This window comes from Pipistrellus kuhlii, unplaced genomic scaffold, assembly GCF_014108245.1.
Source record: "Pipistrellus kuhlii isolate mPipKuh1 unplaced genomic scaffold, mPipKuh1.p scaffold_m20_p_21, whole genome shotgun sequence".
Classification (NCBI taxonomy): Eukaryota; Metazoa; Chordata; class Mammalia; order Chiroptera; family Vespertilionidae; genus Pipistrellus; species Pipistrellus kuhlii.
This window is the reverse complement of record NW_023425520.1, coordinates 15,016,308-15,031,092: the sequence shown is the minus strand read 5'-3', so window position 1 is coordinate 15,031,092 and position 14,785 is coordinate 15,016,308. Positions and strand designations below refer to the sequence as shown.

The following is a 14,785-nucleotide window of genomic DNA, read 5'->3' as shown; positions in this document are numbered from 1 at the left end:
CATAAATAATTCCATTTCTCCATAAAATCACCGGTTATATTTTCGTAGCGTGTGCCCTTTTCAACTTGGATTATAGGATTCACATGCATGTTTTGGTGATACATAGGAGGAATCGGGGTCCGATAATACATAAAGCACCCTTACTGAGTTCCTGTTGTGGGCCAGGCGTTACGATCCGCAGATACTCTGACACAGACATAATAGCTCCTTCACCATGAGGGAGGGGGCGTGGCGAGAGGAGGTGGCTGGCCCAGGGTTATGGACCCATCACAGGCAGCGAGGACAGGGGAAGTCAGATCTCTTCACTGCTCAAGGCTGGATTCTTTATTATTATTATTATTATTTTAAATTCATCATCAGAGGAGCGAGGAGGAAGGGAGAGAGAGAAACGTTGATGTAAGAGAGAAACGTCAATTGGTTGCACATCCTGACTAGGCATCAAGCCTGCAACCTTTCGGTGCCCAGGTGATGCTCACCAGCTGAGCCACGCCTGCCGGGCCAGGCACCTTCTGTATTCCTCCGGGCTCAGCTATCAGGATGGCACAGGCCATGGCCATGCTGCGGGAACCAGTCTTGTACAGAAAGTCCAAGAACAGGGGTTTTGATTTCTCCTTCAGACAAGGGTCTGCTGTGTCCCCAGGAGCCCAGGACTCGGGCCACAGAGCGCCCTGCAGGAGCCGGCTCCCAGGGGCGTCAGGAGGAGACTTCTCCCATGACATCCTCCTGCAGTCTCCGAAACCCCACGGGCGCTTCCCGGTCAGTGCCCGCTTTAAGTTGTTTTCAGCCAAAGGTTGTTCATATTTCGCACGCCACCAGGGAGGGCTGCCTCCTGCCCCCTGTGATCCGTTTTAATAAGTGAAATCTCATGGAGGGAGGTTTACTCCTCACATTTCGCCAGACACTTATCTGGAAGCTTCTCTGACTCCGTGGAGAGGAGAACCCTCAGAGCTCTGCAGGTGGCTGTGTCCGGTGTCCTCCTTTCCTGGGGAGATAGTCAGGTGAGAGTGACCCTCAGGAGGTCACCCCAAGTCTGTACCAGGGACTGGGGTTCCGCCGAGGGCCTGGGCTTTGACGGAGCCATCGGCCCATCGGCCACAGTCACACTGCCTTCCCCTGAGGACTAGAGGAAGGGGCTAGTTCCTAAATAAGTTCATCTTTCACTAACCGGTGTGGCTCAGTGGATAGAGCATCAGCCTGCGGACTGAGAGGCCCCAGGCTCAATTCTGGTTTCTTGGTTGTGGGCACATCCCAGTAGGAGGTGTGCAGGAGGCAGCTGATCAATGTTTCTCTTTCATTGATGTTACTAACTCTCTCTCTCCCTTCCTCTCTGTAAAAAAAATCAATAAATTAAAATAATAAGTTCATCTTAGTACTTCTAGGGATTTTATTCTTAAATTTATCCTTAAATTCATGATGCAGTGAAGGGCCGTTAGGATAGAAGTCGTTTGTTTTAGTGTCAGCTATAATGGTGGCGGTCCCCTTTTTCACCAGACAAGAGAAAACCTTCCATTTATTTTTCTCGCTGAAAGAGGCTACTGTTGGTTCCAAGGACATGAGTGTCATTTACACATTGACTGACCCAGCCGTGCTTACCCTGAGGGGAAACCTGCTCCTCCAGGGAAACACAAGCCGCCTCCTTCCCAGGCCAGAGCTCGGTGTCCCTGTGCCTCATCAGGAGGTCACCGGTGTCCGCATCGGCCTGGACCCCACTCCTCGTGGCCCTGCCCCTGCCCCTGCGGCTCCTGTGACATCCCTCTCTTCCCCGCCGCTTTCACCGCCAGCTCAGTTCTCAACTGTGAATGACCTTTGTTTGTTTACTTTTTTTAGTCACACATCTGGGTATTTTTCAGTCAAATCCTATTTCTTGTGTGTATTTTCAAATTAGTTTATCTTATTATGGGAAATATGCGCCCTTTCCTGTGACTTCTGTCTTTCTAGAAGGCATTGAAGTATGAAGATTCCAGGGTGAGCACCATGTGTCCTATGCAGCTCGAGGCGGAGGGGTTTGGATGTGGTGGATGCTGTGTGGGGGGAAGGGAAAGGTGGGAGAGCCAGGCACAAGCTCTGTGGGGCCAGCCTCTCCCAAAGAGCCACTCCCACCCACAGGAAGGCCAGTGGTCTTTTTATTTTAATGCGTATTTGGAGACTAGTTCTCTGAAACCATTGTATGGAATCAAATCAGAAAGAATCCTATGTGATAAAGAGCTAATATGCTAATTTGACTGTATGGCAGGATGACCTTCAGAACAACCTTTTGGAACAACCAGTGGGCGGGGCCTCGAGGCAGCTGGGGCTGCGAGGGCCCAGGCCCTTGCATGAATTTTGTGCATCAGGTTCTCTCTCTCTCTATATATATATATATATATATATATATATATATATATATATATATATACACACACACACACACACACACACACACACAGACAACACACACACACACACACAGACAACACACACACACACACACACACACACATATACACATTAGAGGCCAGGTGCACAAAATTCATGCACAGGAGAAGGGGAGGGGAGTGTCCCTCAGCGCAGCCTGCACTGTCTCCAATCTGGGACCCCTCAAGGGATGTCCAACTGCCTGTTTAGGCCTAATCCCGGTGGGCAGTTGGATATCCCTCTCACAATCCAGGACTGTTGGCTCCCAGTTGCTTGCCTGACTGCCTTCCTGATTGCCCCTAACCACTTCTGCCTGCCAGCTTGATTGCCCCCTAACTACTCGCATGCCAGCTTAATTGATGCTTAACTGCTCCTCTGCCAGCCTGTTTGCCCCTAACTGCCCTCCCCTGCAGGTCTGGGTCCCTCCCAACTGCCCTTCCCTGCAGGCCTGGTTGCCCTCAACTTCCCTCTTCTGCTAGCTTGGTCACATCTAACTGTCCTCCCCCGCAGACTTGATCACCCCCAACTGCCCTCTCTTGCAGGCCTGGTCCCTCTCAACTGCCCTCCCCTGCTGGCCATCTTGTGGTGGCCATCTTGTGTCTACACAGAGGCAGGATCTTTGACCACATGGGGGCAGCCATCTTGTGTGTTGGAGTGATGGTCAATCTGCATATTACTCATATTATTAATAGATAGGATAGAAGCCTGGTGCTCAGGTGGGGCCTGGCTGGTTTGCCCTGAAGGATGTCCTGGGCCTCAATCTGGAAGCTGAGGCAACTACCCTATTGTTTAGGCAAGTAAGCGAATGCCGCAGCCAGAATAGCAGGTTGAAATTCAAACAGCAGTTTTTACCCACTATGGTTGCTACCATACTTCATTGGAGACCTGATTTGTAGATGATCTGACCGCCTCTGCGCACATCCCACTCCGTGATGGCTGTGTTTCACCTGCTGACGTGAATTTGGCTGGGTGAGCGCTCTCGTGGCTGCAGGTGGTTTGGTTGCACGTGGGAGGCACTCCCTGCCTTACACTTGTTGTTTTCAGACTGTGCAATGGGATAAGTATGTTATTTCAGGAATCAGATGGCCCCCGTCCGATGGCCCAGTCCGAGGCTCCGTCTCATTATGCAAATTAGCTCAAGGGAAACTGGTGATATTTCTTTCCCTACATAATAACCGATTGTTTAGATTCTTTTCTGAAAAATCTTATAGAGGAAGGCTAATCGGATAAACAGGGAAATTTTATAAAGCAAAAGTTGGGCTCAGCATCTTAAAAGATTACAAAACAAACTGAAATATAAATCATAATGAAAATATAAGAGAATATATGACGCTGCTCCTCTGTCCCACGGGCCTCGGCCTCGCCTGGTGGTTTTACTCAGAGGGACTGCCCTTGCCGCCAGCACATGTGTCACAGGGCACGCCTGTCAGGAAGCGGGCAGGTAGGATGGAAGCTGTGCCCTGTGCACGGCCTGAGCTGCCTCTTCAGCGCCGGCGGCAGTGAGCACACCGTGCCCTACTTCACACCATGCCCTGTGCCCACAGCGTGCCCCCTGCGTGGTGGCTGAGTGACCACGGAGGCTCCGGTCTGGGGAGAGGTGCCCGGGACTCCACATCCCTCCACCTTGTCTCTGCTCTGCACACTGGGGGACCCTCCTGGGGGCCCAGGGCCACGTCCTCGGCGTGTGTCTCCCACAGTCCCTGGCACACGCCTGGCTCAGGGCACAGGCGACATTGCTGTGGATGTCCCTCCCGCCGCGTCCTCTGAGGGTGGCCTTCTCCCCACTGCAGCCGAGCACTCACCGACAGAGCGGGGACGGCTGGATTCCATCAGTCAGGGACAGCGAAGGGCCTGTCAGAGGGAGCAGTGGGCGTTTTCCTCTTCCGCTTGCCTTTGCTCGTGGACACTGTGTCTGAAACTGTGATTTTTTCAGGAACATTCCACAGGGAAGTGAAGGTCCCTGATAAATGCCAAAAGAAAAAACAAAACTAAACTAAAACAACTTAAACTGTTTTAAACTCATTCGTGGGACTTACTTTGATCTCCATTCGCAGGTTTTAGGGCACAAACCAAAGCAAATGCTGGGAAGGCACATGGTGAGGGAAGAGGGTGCATTAGCCACCTGTGACCTCACATGCTACCCCTTCGTTTTCATAACTGCCATTCTGGCTGGGGCTCCAAACTGGATGTGGGTGCCTTGGGTGCGTGTGTGTGTGTGTGTGTGTGTGTGTGTGTGTCTTGTCCTTGTATCCTCTATGTTTCCTATTGTTTATTTTTCTTCTATTTTTCCCATATATTCTCTTATTTTTTCATTATGATTTATATTTCAGTTTGTTTTGTAATCTTTTAAGATGCTGAGCCCAACTTTTGCTTTATAAAATTTCCCTGTTTATCCGATTAGCCTTCCTCTATAAGATTTTTCAGAAAAGAATCTAAACAATCGGTTATTATGTAGGGAAAGAAATATCACCAGTTTCCCTTGAGCTAATTTGCATAATGACAGCCTTCCACTTCACCACATTCCTTTTCTCCAGGACAACAAAGGACAGCCTTTCATGGCTCTCCTCTCCATTGTTCTCCGAATTCCCATCAGTGTTTCCATTCCTTTCCCTGTGGGTGCAGGGAGGCTGCTGTGTAGGACCACAGTGGCTGTCCCTGGAGTCAGTCCTCAGGCTGCGCTGTGGGCCATGCTGTGAGTGGCCAGCCCCTGCCCAGAGGTTCTGTCCCCTCAGCATTCCTGCCACAGTGTGAGCTGGCCGTGCTCTGTCCCGAGCAGGGTGCTGGCTGCCCTGGTGCCTGCAACATTCGGACAGCGGGATGTTTTCGGGGTCCTGTGACTGTTAATCGCTGTGGTGGGTCAGTGCTGTGGCTGGTCATCGCCGTGTCTGGTCATCACCGTGGCTGGTCAGCACCGTGGCTGGTCAGTACCATGGTTGGTGAGTCCTGTGCTCACCTCATTGGCTGGTCAGTGCCATGGCTCGTCATCTCCGTGGATGGTCATCTCTGTGGCTGGTTCAACACGGTGGCTGATCATTTCCATGGCTGGTCAGTGTCGTGGTTGGTGAGTCCTGTGGCTCGTCAGTGCTGTGGCTCCACAGATCTTCTGTGTCCAGGTCCTGCCACCTCTCCTCATGCTCCAGCCTCAGGCTCACTGCTGCCTGGAGTGGCCCAGGCCTCACCTCCATTGAAGGCTGAGCAGGCACAGGAGGCCTTCCTAGGATACACTGTGACTGCTCTTGGCTCAGAGCCCTCGGCCATGTCACCTGCTCCCTCAACCTGTGGCTAGGAAGGGAATGGCTCCCCATCTGTCTGCATGTTCAAATCCCCTGGGACCCTGCAGAAATCCAAAGCCCAGGCCACACCAGAGCTACAGACTCAGATTGCTGGGAGTTTGGGGGGCAGTCACAGACTCAGCACAATGGGAGCCCCAGGGGCCCCTGTGCGGGCAGGTTCGGGCCAGGCTGGCCCTGACCAGCACTCCCTGTCTTGGCTGCAGGAAGTCCCTCTCCCACAGCCACTGACCAGGCGGAGGACGTGAGCACCCACCCATCAGGGGCCTGCCAGCAGGGACCCCAGAGAGGAGGGCAGGGTGGGAGGGAGCAACCAGGTCACTGCGGATGTTGGCCCTGGAGTGAGTGCATCTTGTTTAGAGTCTGCCCTCCCTCCCTGCCCGATCCCGTGACCTTGTCATGTTTTAAATTCACTGTCTCCGCCTACAGAGGGACAGCAGCCGTACCAGCAGGCATCCCTACTAGAGGAGCCAAGGAAAAGGGTCTCAGAGTCCCCGCCCTCGGCCCCAGCAGGAGGCGGGGCAGGAGCCTGGCACCCAGGTCGGGGAGAGCTGGCACTGCGGGACACGAGGCCCGGAGGCCCTCACTGCAGTGCCAGAGGTCGGGGGGGGGGGGGGGGGGGGCGGGGCAGGCCAGCTCATGCCTCGGGCCCAGGACGCATCGTGGGGCCAGCACCCGCCTCCGCCCAGGCTCAGCCGCTTCCGTGAGGCTCCTGGTGGGCCCGGCATCGGTATTTTTATGAAGATCCCGGTGAGGGTGACTGAAGGCCGAGTGGGCCTGGAGGCCCCGGGGCTGGAGTCCTGAGGGAAGGAGAGGACGGCAATCTGGCTGTTTCCGTGGCTGTTTCCGTGGCTCTTCCAGATGAGCCCATTTGGGCCAGAAAAATGGGCTGAGCTGGTTTGGGTGATTCTTTACTCGCTTTATGCCAGACACGCTCTCTTCCGACCTTGCACAGCGATGGGAGTTTCCGCTCACTCCACTCACGCACATTGCTCTGGACACGGAGAGGGTCAGATGTCCCATCTCTCACACCTGCGCAGCGCTTTAACCTGGCAGTGCATTCTGCTCCTGGCTCATCGTTACCCTCCTGTACGTGAGCTGTTCAATTCCTTTCCCAAGGTGTGTGTTTCCTGTTAGCCAGACGCAAACCAATCACACGGTGTGTCCTGGTAGCCACTAGCCAGACGCAAACTAATCACACGGTGTGTCCTGGTGGCCGTTAGCCAGACACAAACCAATCACACGGTGCATCCCGGTGGCCATTAGCCAGATTCAAACCAATCACACGGTGCATCCTGGTGGCCCATTAGCCAGACGCAAACCAACACGTGGTGTGTGTGGAGGCACTCGGCCTGTCCTCGCCTCCGCTGGCTCCCTGGGAGGGTAACTTTTGGCGCGTTGTTTGCTGGGTCATGAGTGTGCTCTGTTGTGTGTTGCATGGTTACACCGGCCACAAACATAAGACGATAGAAGCCCATTAAAGCCACAAACAGCTGTGAGAGGCGTCCCCAGGCATCCTTGCTGAGAGCCATGCCTTCGATGGCGTGCTGCTGCTGCCTCGTGCTTTTCCGGGAGCCTTCAGAGGTGTGGCACCGGCCTGGGCCTGCAGCCATGTCCCGTAGCCTTGTCCCGGCCCGTGGGCCCCACTCGAACCCGTGCTGAATCCACCAGTAACTCGGCGTGAGTGGGATGGTTTATGGAACTGGGTGTCACCGTTTGGTTACAGGCCGGTCTCCCTCGGAGACCAGCGGCTCCTGGGAACGTGGGAGGACCTGGGACCGTCAGTGTGGCCTCCGTCGCCGTGCACCGGGGTCAGGGCTGGGCTCAGGGTCACCACAGGTCACTGTCCCGCTCTCCTGGTCCCCAGGGACCTGTCACGTGAGGTCCTGAGTGAGGGGCACATGCTGGCCTGAGTGAACAGGTGACCCGCCTGCTGGGGACACGTCTGAGTGACCCAGGGCTGGCTGGGGCAGGGCGGGACTCAGTTCTGGGGCTCACAGCCGGGGGGTCACGGCGGGGCAGTCCCCACAGCAGGATGGCCCTCGCAGCCCCACGCCTTTTCAGCTCCGTCACTGTGGCTCTGGCGGATCCTAGGAAGGTCACAGGGTGCCCACTTCCCGGTCCTGCCCCGAGGACGGCCCTGGGGCCATAGAGGCCCAGGCCGCTGGCTGAGGGGGAGATGCCCTGGCTGAGGGGGAGATGTGCTCAGGAGGCAGCTGTGCCCGGTGCGGCCTCCGGTGACCAGCAGGCAGCAATGTGGTGCCGGACGCCGGGCCAGGCTTACAGGCTGCCCAGCAGACGTGAGGGTGCTGTTTCCCAGAAGTGACAGCCAATAGAGGGCCTCGGAACTTGCTGCAGCACCTCCCCCGCCCCCCAGGGGGTGCTGGCCTGGGACTCATGGCTCTGCCCCCGCAGGAGAAGCCCTACAAGTGCTCAGACTGCAGCAAGGCCTTCAGTCAGAAGCGCGGGCTGGATGAGCACCGGAGGACGCACACCGGGGAGAAGCCCTTCCAGTGCGACGTGAGTCCCCTCCTTCCATCCCGGTCCTCCACGTGTCTACGCCTGAGTGGTTGCACGCCTGAGTGTGTGTGCACACTTGAGCGTGTGAGCATGTCTGTATGGGTGTACACATCTTTGTGTGTGCACGAGTATGCCTGAGCACATGTGCCTGTGTGTCTGAGTGCATGTATATGCATAAGAGGGCATGTGTGTCTGTGGGCATGTGTGTCTGAGAACATGTGTATGCATGAGTGGGCACGTGTGTCAATGCATCCGTGTGTCTATGACCATGTATGTGTGTCTGGGTGCATGTGTGTGTATGAATGCACGTGTCTGAGTACACATGTATGCATGAGTGGACATGGATGTCTGAGAACATGTGTGTGTGAGTGGGCATGTGTGTGAATGGGTGGGCATGCATGTCTGAGAACATGTGTATGCATGAGTGGGCATGTATGTCTGAGTACATGTGTCTGAGTAGGTGTGTGTACATGTGTGGGAGTACATGTGTATGCATGAGTGGGCATATGCATCTGAGAACATATGTATGTCTGAGTAGGCATGCATATCTGAGTACATGTGTGTGCATGAGTGGGCATGTGTGCCTGAGTACATGTGTGGGCATGAGTGGGCATGTGTGTCTGAGTACATGTGTATGCATGAGTGTGCCTCTTATGCTTTTAGACCCAAAGCCTTTCATTTAAGAGGTTTAGTAGGGCCGAAACCGGTGTGGCTCAGTGGTAGAGCGTCAGTCTGTGGACTGAAAGGTCCTGGGTTCTATTCCGGTCAAGGGCATGTACCTTGGTTGCGGGCACATCCCCGGTAGGGGTTGTGCAAGAGGCAGCTGGTCGATGTTTCCCTCTCATTGATGTTTTTAGCTCTCTCTCTCTCCCTTCCTCTCTGTAAAAAAAATAAATAAAAAATATTAAAAAAGAAAGAAAGAAAGAGGTTTAGTAGGAAATGGTTGCTATGTCCATTCTGGCCGGAAAGGTGTTGCTTGTGGTTGTTCCTTTGAGACGTGTGGATGGAGCAGCTGTGGGCAAGGAGGGAGGTCAGCGTGCAGAGCCCACACGTGAAGTGCGGGGACTCTGGGAACTGGGTTTATTTCACTCCCCTTTGCGGGCCGTTCCCTCCAGGAGCAGCATGGCCTGGGGTGCATGTGGGCCCGTGTCCCTCCTGGCGCAGGCGGCCTGTGTGCCTGTGTGATTTCTGAATGGGCCATCAGCCCTGTGCTCTCTCCTAGGTGTGCGACCTGGCCTTCAGCCTCAAGAAGATGCTGATCCGACACAAGATGACGCACAACCCCAACCGCCCGCTGGTGGAGTGCCAGTTCTGCCACAAGAAGTTCACGCGGAACGACTACCTCAAGGTGCACATGGACAACATCCACGGCGAGGCCAACAGCTGAGGGACCTGCGGGGCGGGGGGTGGGGGCCTGGGGAGCCCGGCTCCCTCCCCGTCGGCGTGGCAGAGGCAGCCCTCGGCACGCACTGGCCTCATGGTCCTCTTTGCTGACGTTTAGAGTCTGTAGACACACGTCCCGTCCTACCAAGAACGGTGCGAATGGAAAAGACAGCCTCGTAGCCTTACACAACAGCCTGTGCTTGTGCCTGTGCCTGTGCCTGTGCCTGTGCCTGTGCCTGTGCCTGTGATCTGTGCCTGTGAGCGTGGAAGGGGAGTCTCCGCCCTCTCTGATGGAGGTGATTACATGCACACTTCCAGGCCTTTCTGTTGTGCTGTTTCTGTGTGTGTGTGTGAGAGAGAGAGAGAGAGAGCGCGCGCGCGCATGTGTGTGCGAGTGTGTGTGAGTGCATGCATGTGTGTGTGTGCCGTGCACATCACATGCCGGTTACCGCCCCTGGCTATCACTAACGCAGCCGTGAGGACATTCAGATGCTCGAGGCTCCTCACAGTGGACGAGGATGCGGGCCAGTTCCCACACCTCCACACGATGGCCCGCGGCCCATGGAACGCGCCGTCACCGGGGCCTGTGAAATGGAGCAGTTGTCGCTCCTGTGCGATCCTCCCTCCCCACCGCAGGTCTGAGAGCTGGCACCCGCCTTCAGCGGTTCTCAGAACACGGGCTGTGCTCCTCACAGGCGCAGGCACTCGTGGTCAGCAATGCTGCGGTAAGACCTGCACCGGAGCGGCCACAGCGGTGGCATGTCCACCAGGCGGGGCCTCCTGAAATGAACGGACACCACACGGTGGACACACCCAACAAGGAAGCAGGAGGGAGGGCCCCATAGAGGCCGCGGGCAGCGAGGGGATGGCAGTGTGTGACGGGGCCCAGCCCTCTGCTCCCCCTCCACAGCCAGGGCCCCTTCCAGATCTGAGTCCGCAGAGCAGACATCCTGTCTGGAAAAGGACATTTCTCAGAAGCTCGGCCGTGGCGATTCTCAAACACCTTTGAGTTCCCTTGGATCTTCCTGGGGTAGGAGGAACCCGGAATGAAAAATGAACCCGGCGATGGTTAGGATGGACATGGCGTGGATGCTTAAGGGAATGGGAGTCAGAAGCGTGTTTCTTCCTTCTGGTTCCATTTCAGTGAAATATTTGAGAGCTTGTTTTGGGAGAAGACATGAGAAAACGAGATAGTGATGTCCGGTAGCGCGTAGGGGAACCCAAAACCGGAAAAACGAAGAATGAAGCCCGGATTCTGGGCCAGCCTATTGGAGCCGCACCGGAGAGGAAGCGTCCTTCCGAGCAGCTCTTTGGTTCTGACAACGGAGGGAGAAAGGTTACCTGAACGCATAGTGCTTTGTAGTCAGTAATCTCAGTGTAAACGTGTATTCACGCTCAGTTTCAGTTTTGAAAAGAGACTCACTGTAGATATTTCAGCTCTGTCTGTAAAGTACGAAATTTGGAACTCACCAGAGATAACTTCAAAAATGTATATTCTCCGATTATCGTTTAGATGTCGGAGCAAGGCTCTGCCATTTTGTATCTGAAATTATAGACTATTTCCCAAGAACGGGCTTGGTCTCGTCTCCCGTCGTGTGTTTGGAGGGTAATTTTAGATCCTGTGTTTTCTGTCTCCCATTCTGCGCCCCGTCGCGAACATAAAGGGACAGCTGCTCGGCGGGCGTGTGCGTTCGAGACCGTCTGCCCGTGGCTGGGGCTGCCTCCAGGTGGGGGCCACCACCCCGTGATGTGTGAACGTGAGGCCGGGAGGAAGCCAGACACCGGGGTGGGGTGGTCGCAGCACCTCCATCCGGGGCGCTGGGGAGGCCGCCCCTGGAATCAGAGTCCCTGCTGCTGGCAGAGGCCGGGGCCTTCCCGGCTGCGGGTGTGAGTCCTGGAGGACCGGACCTGGCAGACACGGTGTGGCCAGGCCTCCTGTCGCCTGTTCCCGGCTCTGAAACCAGCCGCCCTGAGAACCGGGTGGTCCCCGCTCACCCAACTGGCCTGCTGAGAAGCATGTCCATCGTTAGCTCTGGGCCTGCCGCCTTAGCACAGCACAGGGATGGGAGGAGAGCACAGTGGGCATCCATGCAGCCTGCAGGCAGCTGCATGAGGAGCCGGGGGGAAGCCCCTCCTCTCTCCTGCTCCGGCCTCCTCAGAGAAAGGACAAACTCGGGCCCACGGAGCTGGGCTCAGTGACCCCAAGAGGGATTCGGTCCTACGGGGGGTCCTGTGCCTTTTTTTTAAAATAATATATTTCATTGATTTTTTACAGAGAGGAAGAGAGAGGGATAGAGAGTTAGAGAATCATTGTTCAGCTGCCTCTTGCACCACCCCTACTGGGGACGTGCCCGAAACCAAGGTACATGCCCTTGACCGGAATCCAACCTGGGACCCTTCAGTCCTCAGGCCGACGCTCTATCCACTGAGCCAAACCGGTTTTGGCTCCCATGCCCTTTTTTAATTATCAGCTTTGAATATGGGCATTCAAGGTCTTGTAGATACTGATTCTTTCTGTTTCATAGTCACTAGCTTACATTGCTCTCATTTCTTCCTCCCCTCTTACTTTCTCCCTCCCTCCACTCTGTCCTTTCCCTCCTCCTCCTCCCCGCCCCTCCCCTTCCTCTCCGGCCCTCTTCCTCCTCACCCCCCTTTTCAGTTGTTGGCTAAAGAGGGAACTTTATGGGTTAACCACGACCGGCAGTTGCAGCGTGAGAGTACGCATTGAAGATCCATTCTTGGTTTACACAGGATGGTTCACATGCTGCTTTTAAGAAACATCTACATCACGCATGTGTGCGTGCATGTGCGTGTGGTGTCCATGTGTGTCTCCAGAGCATCCTTTTATGCAAAACTCACACACGGAAGTCCATTGCTGGGCTCCAGATTCTTCCTGAGGCAGCCAGCTCACTGCAGCCTGTGAACGCCACGGGGCCCAGAAGGCCCTGCAGCCTCTTTGGGGTGTTACCTTGTGGAGCTGCGGCCTCTCCCAGAGCTGGGAGGGAGGGGGGAGATAGAGGGGAGGGAGGAGGGAAAGATGGGGAGGGAGGGAGGGGTTGGGGGGAGGGAAGAATGGGGGAGGGAGGGGGGAGGAAAGGGAAGGAGGGAGGTAGGGAGGGAGGAGGAAGGGGGAGAGAAGGAGGGAGGGGGAGGGAGGGGAGGGGGGAGGGAAGAAGGGGGAAGGGAGGGGGAGGAAGAAGGAGAGGGAGGGAGGGAGGGAGGGGGAACGGGAGGGGAAGGGGAAGGAGGGGAGGGTAGAAGGAAGGAGGAGGAGGAGAAGGGGGAGGGAAGGATGGGGGAGGGAGGGGAGAAGGGGGAGGAGGAGGAAGGATGGGGGAGGAGGGAGGGAGAGAGAGGGGGGAGGGAAGGATGGGGAGGAGGGAGGGAGGGAGAGGGGGGAGGGAAGGATGGGGGAGGAGGGAGGGAGGGAGAGGGGGGAGGGAAGGATGGGGGAGGAGGGAGGGAGGGAAGGGAGAGGGGAGGGAGGAAGGGTGGCGCACAGGCACTGGAGATACCCATTTCCTTTTCCCTTTGCGGATCTATTGCTTGTGGAACTGGGCTTGGGGTGTAAGGATCTGGAGATAAGCAGGGCGGAGAAAACGCCCTGCTTTAAAGCTGAGACGTAGCCGTTAGCGTGAGGCTGCTCCCAGGTACATACGTGCGCCGGCCCCGGTACCACTCCGTCTCACCGTGGTCTGCCCTCTGTCCACCACGCCCTCGCATGGCGCTGCCCGTGTCCCGCAGAGTGCAGCCAGCGCTTCTGTGGAAAAGGCCGCAGGGCGTGTTTGAGTTGGTTTTGATGAGAGGGAAGTAGAACTGCCATCCCTCCCGGCCTCGTGTCCACGCTCTGCTTCCGAGCAGTTCTGGTTGGAGAGTGCAGTCAGCGAGGCAGCACGTGGGGAGCGCCCCCCCGAGAGCCTGAAACCGGACTCTGGGCACCGCTCAGCCCAGACATCCGAGGGCCACCAGCTCCGGTGAGAAAAGTTCCGCCTGGGTTTGAGGTATTCTTATTTTTTAAAGTTGTATTTCAGCATTTTAGTGTCGCTTCTATCCTTTTTATTATTTAAAAAAAACAAAAAACATATTTTTATTGATTTTTCACAGAGAGGAAAGGAGAGGGATAGAGAGCTAGAAACGTCGATGAGAGAGAAACATTGTACAGCTGCCTCCTGCATACCTCCCACGGTTGGATGTACCCACAACCAAGGTACATGCCCCTGACCGGAATCGAACCTGGACCCTCCAGTCTGCAGACCAACGCTCTATCCACTGAGCCACACCAGTTTCGGTGTGCCACTTCGATCTTGAGCGGCATCCTTGTTACAAAAAGGAAAATCGTCCCCGGGGCAGACTCAGACACCCCGCCTTCTTCATCGCACATCCATCGCTCAGAGCGGCCAGGGCCCCGTTTTCCGCAGTGGGCCTCGCTGCCCGGACCTCCGTGGGTTTGAAGCGATGTCACCGCCACTTGTTAATGTGCCGTGTGACAGGATGAGCGCCAACACGGGAGCTTCCAGGAAGGGCTGTGTCAGAGTGTCCTGGATTTCCTGGGCCCATGAGCTAGGACAGGACACGAATCGCTTTCTGCTACTAAAATGGGTCCCAGTGTATTTCTTTCCTTAGAAAAGTGCTTCACAGGATGCTGTAAGACAAACATTATTTTTATTTATTTTTTTATTAAAAAATATTTTATTGATTTTTTACAGAGAAGGGAGAGTTGGAGAGATAGAGTTAGAAACATCGATGAGAGAGAATCATCAATCAGCTGCCTCTTGCACACCCCCCACTGGGGATGTGCCCACAACCTAGGTACATGCCCTTGACCGGAATTGAACCTGGGACCTTTTAGTCCGCAGGCCAACACTCTATCCACTGAGCCACATCGGTTTCGGCCAAAAGTTTATTTTGTTGCTAAATAAGCTACATCCCTATTAGATAGCATATCTAACTTCCTAACTCTGCAAATGTGGAGGCAATTAGAACAAACTTTTATTCCTTGGGCCCGCATAATACACAGCAGGAGAAAACCCATCTATGGTTTTAGGTAATGTTGATACTTTCTGTGCTGAAGATTGAGAAATTAATAAGACTGCTGAAACTTGATCATAAAGGAACCTGAAGGAGTTTGAGCAAAATGTCCCTGTTTCTTGCAAGAAACACTAGACTTGCCAGAAGTTAGTGACACTCTGCAGCCCCTG

At 55.1% G+C, this 14,785-nt stretch overlaps 1 protein-coding gene across 1 annotated transcript in view; it reads left to right on the top strand.

The window, feature by feature from the left end:
- PRDM5 (PR/SET domain 5) overlaps positions 1–10,999 on the top strand; it is a 75,175-nt gene extending 64,176 nt beyond the window's left edge. The window contains exons 15-16 of the mRNA XM_036450417.2: positions 8,100–8,204; positions 9,427–10,999. Of these exons, the coding sequence (XP_036306310.1) occupies positions 8,100–8,204; positions 9,427–9,591 (270 nt within the window). The 3' untranslated portion in view covers positions 9,592–10,999. The remainder of the gene's footprint in view (positions 1–8,099; positions 8,205–9,426) is intronic.
- Positions 11,000–14,785: the final 3,786 nt, after the last annotated feature.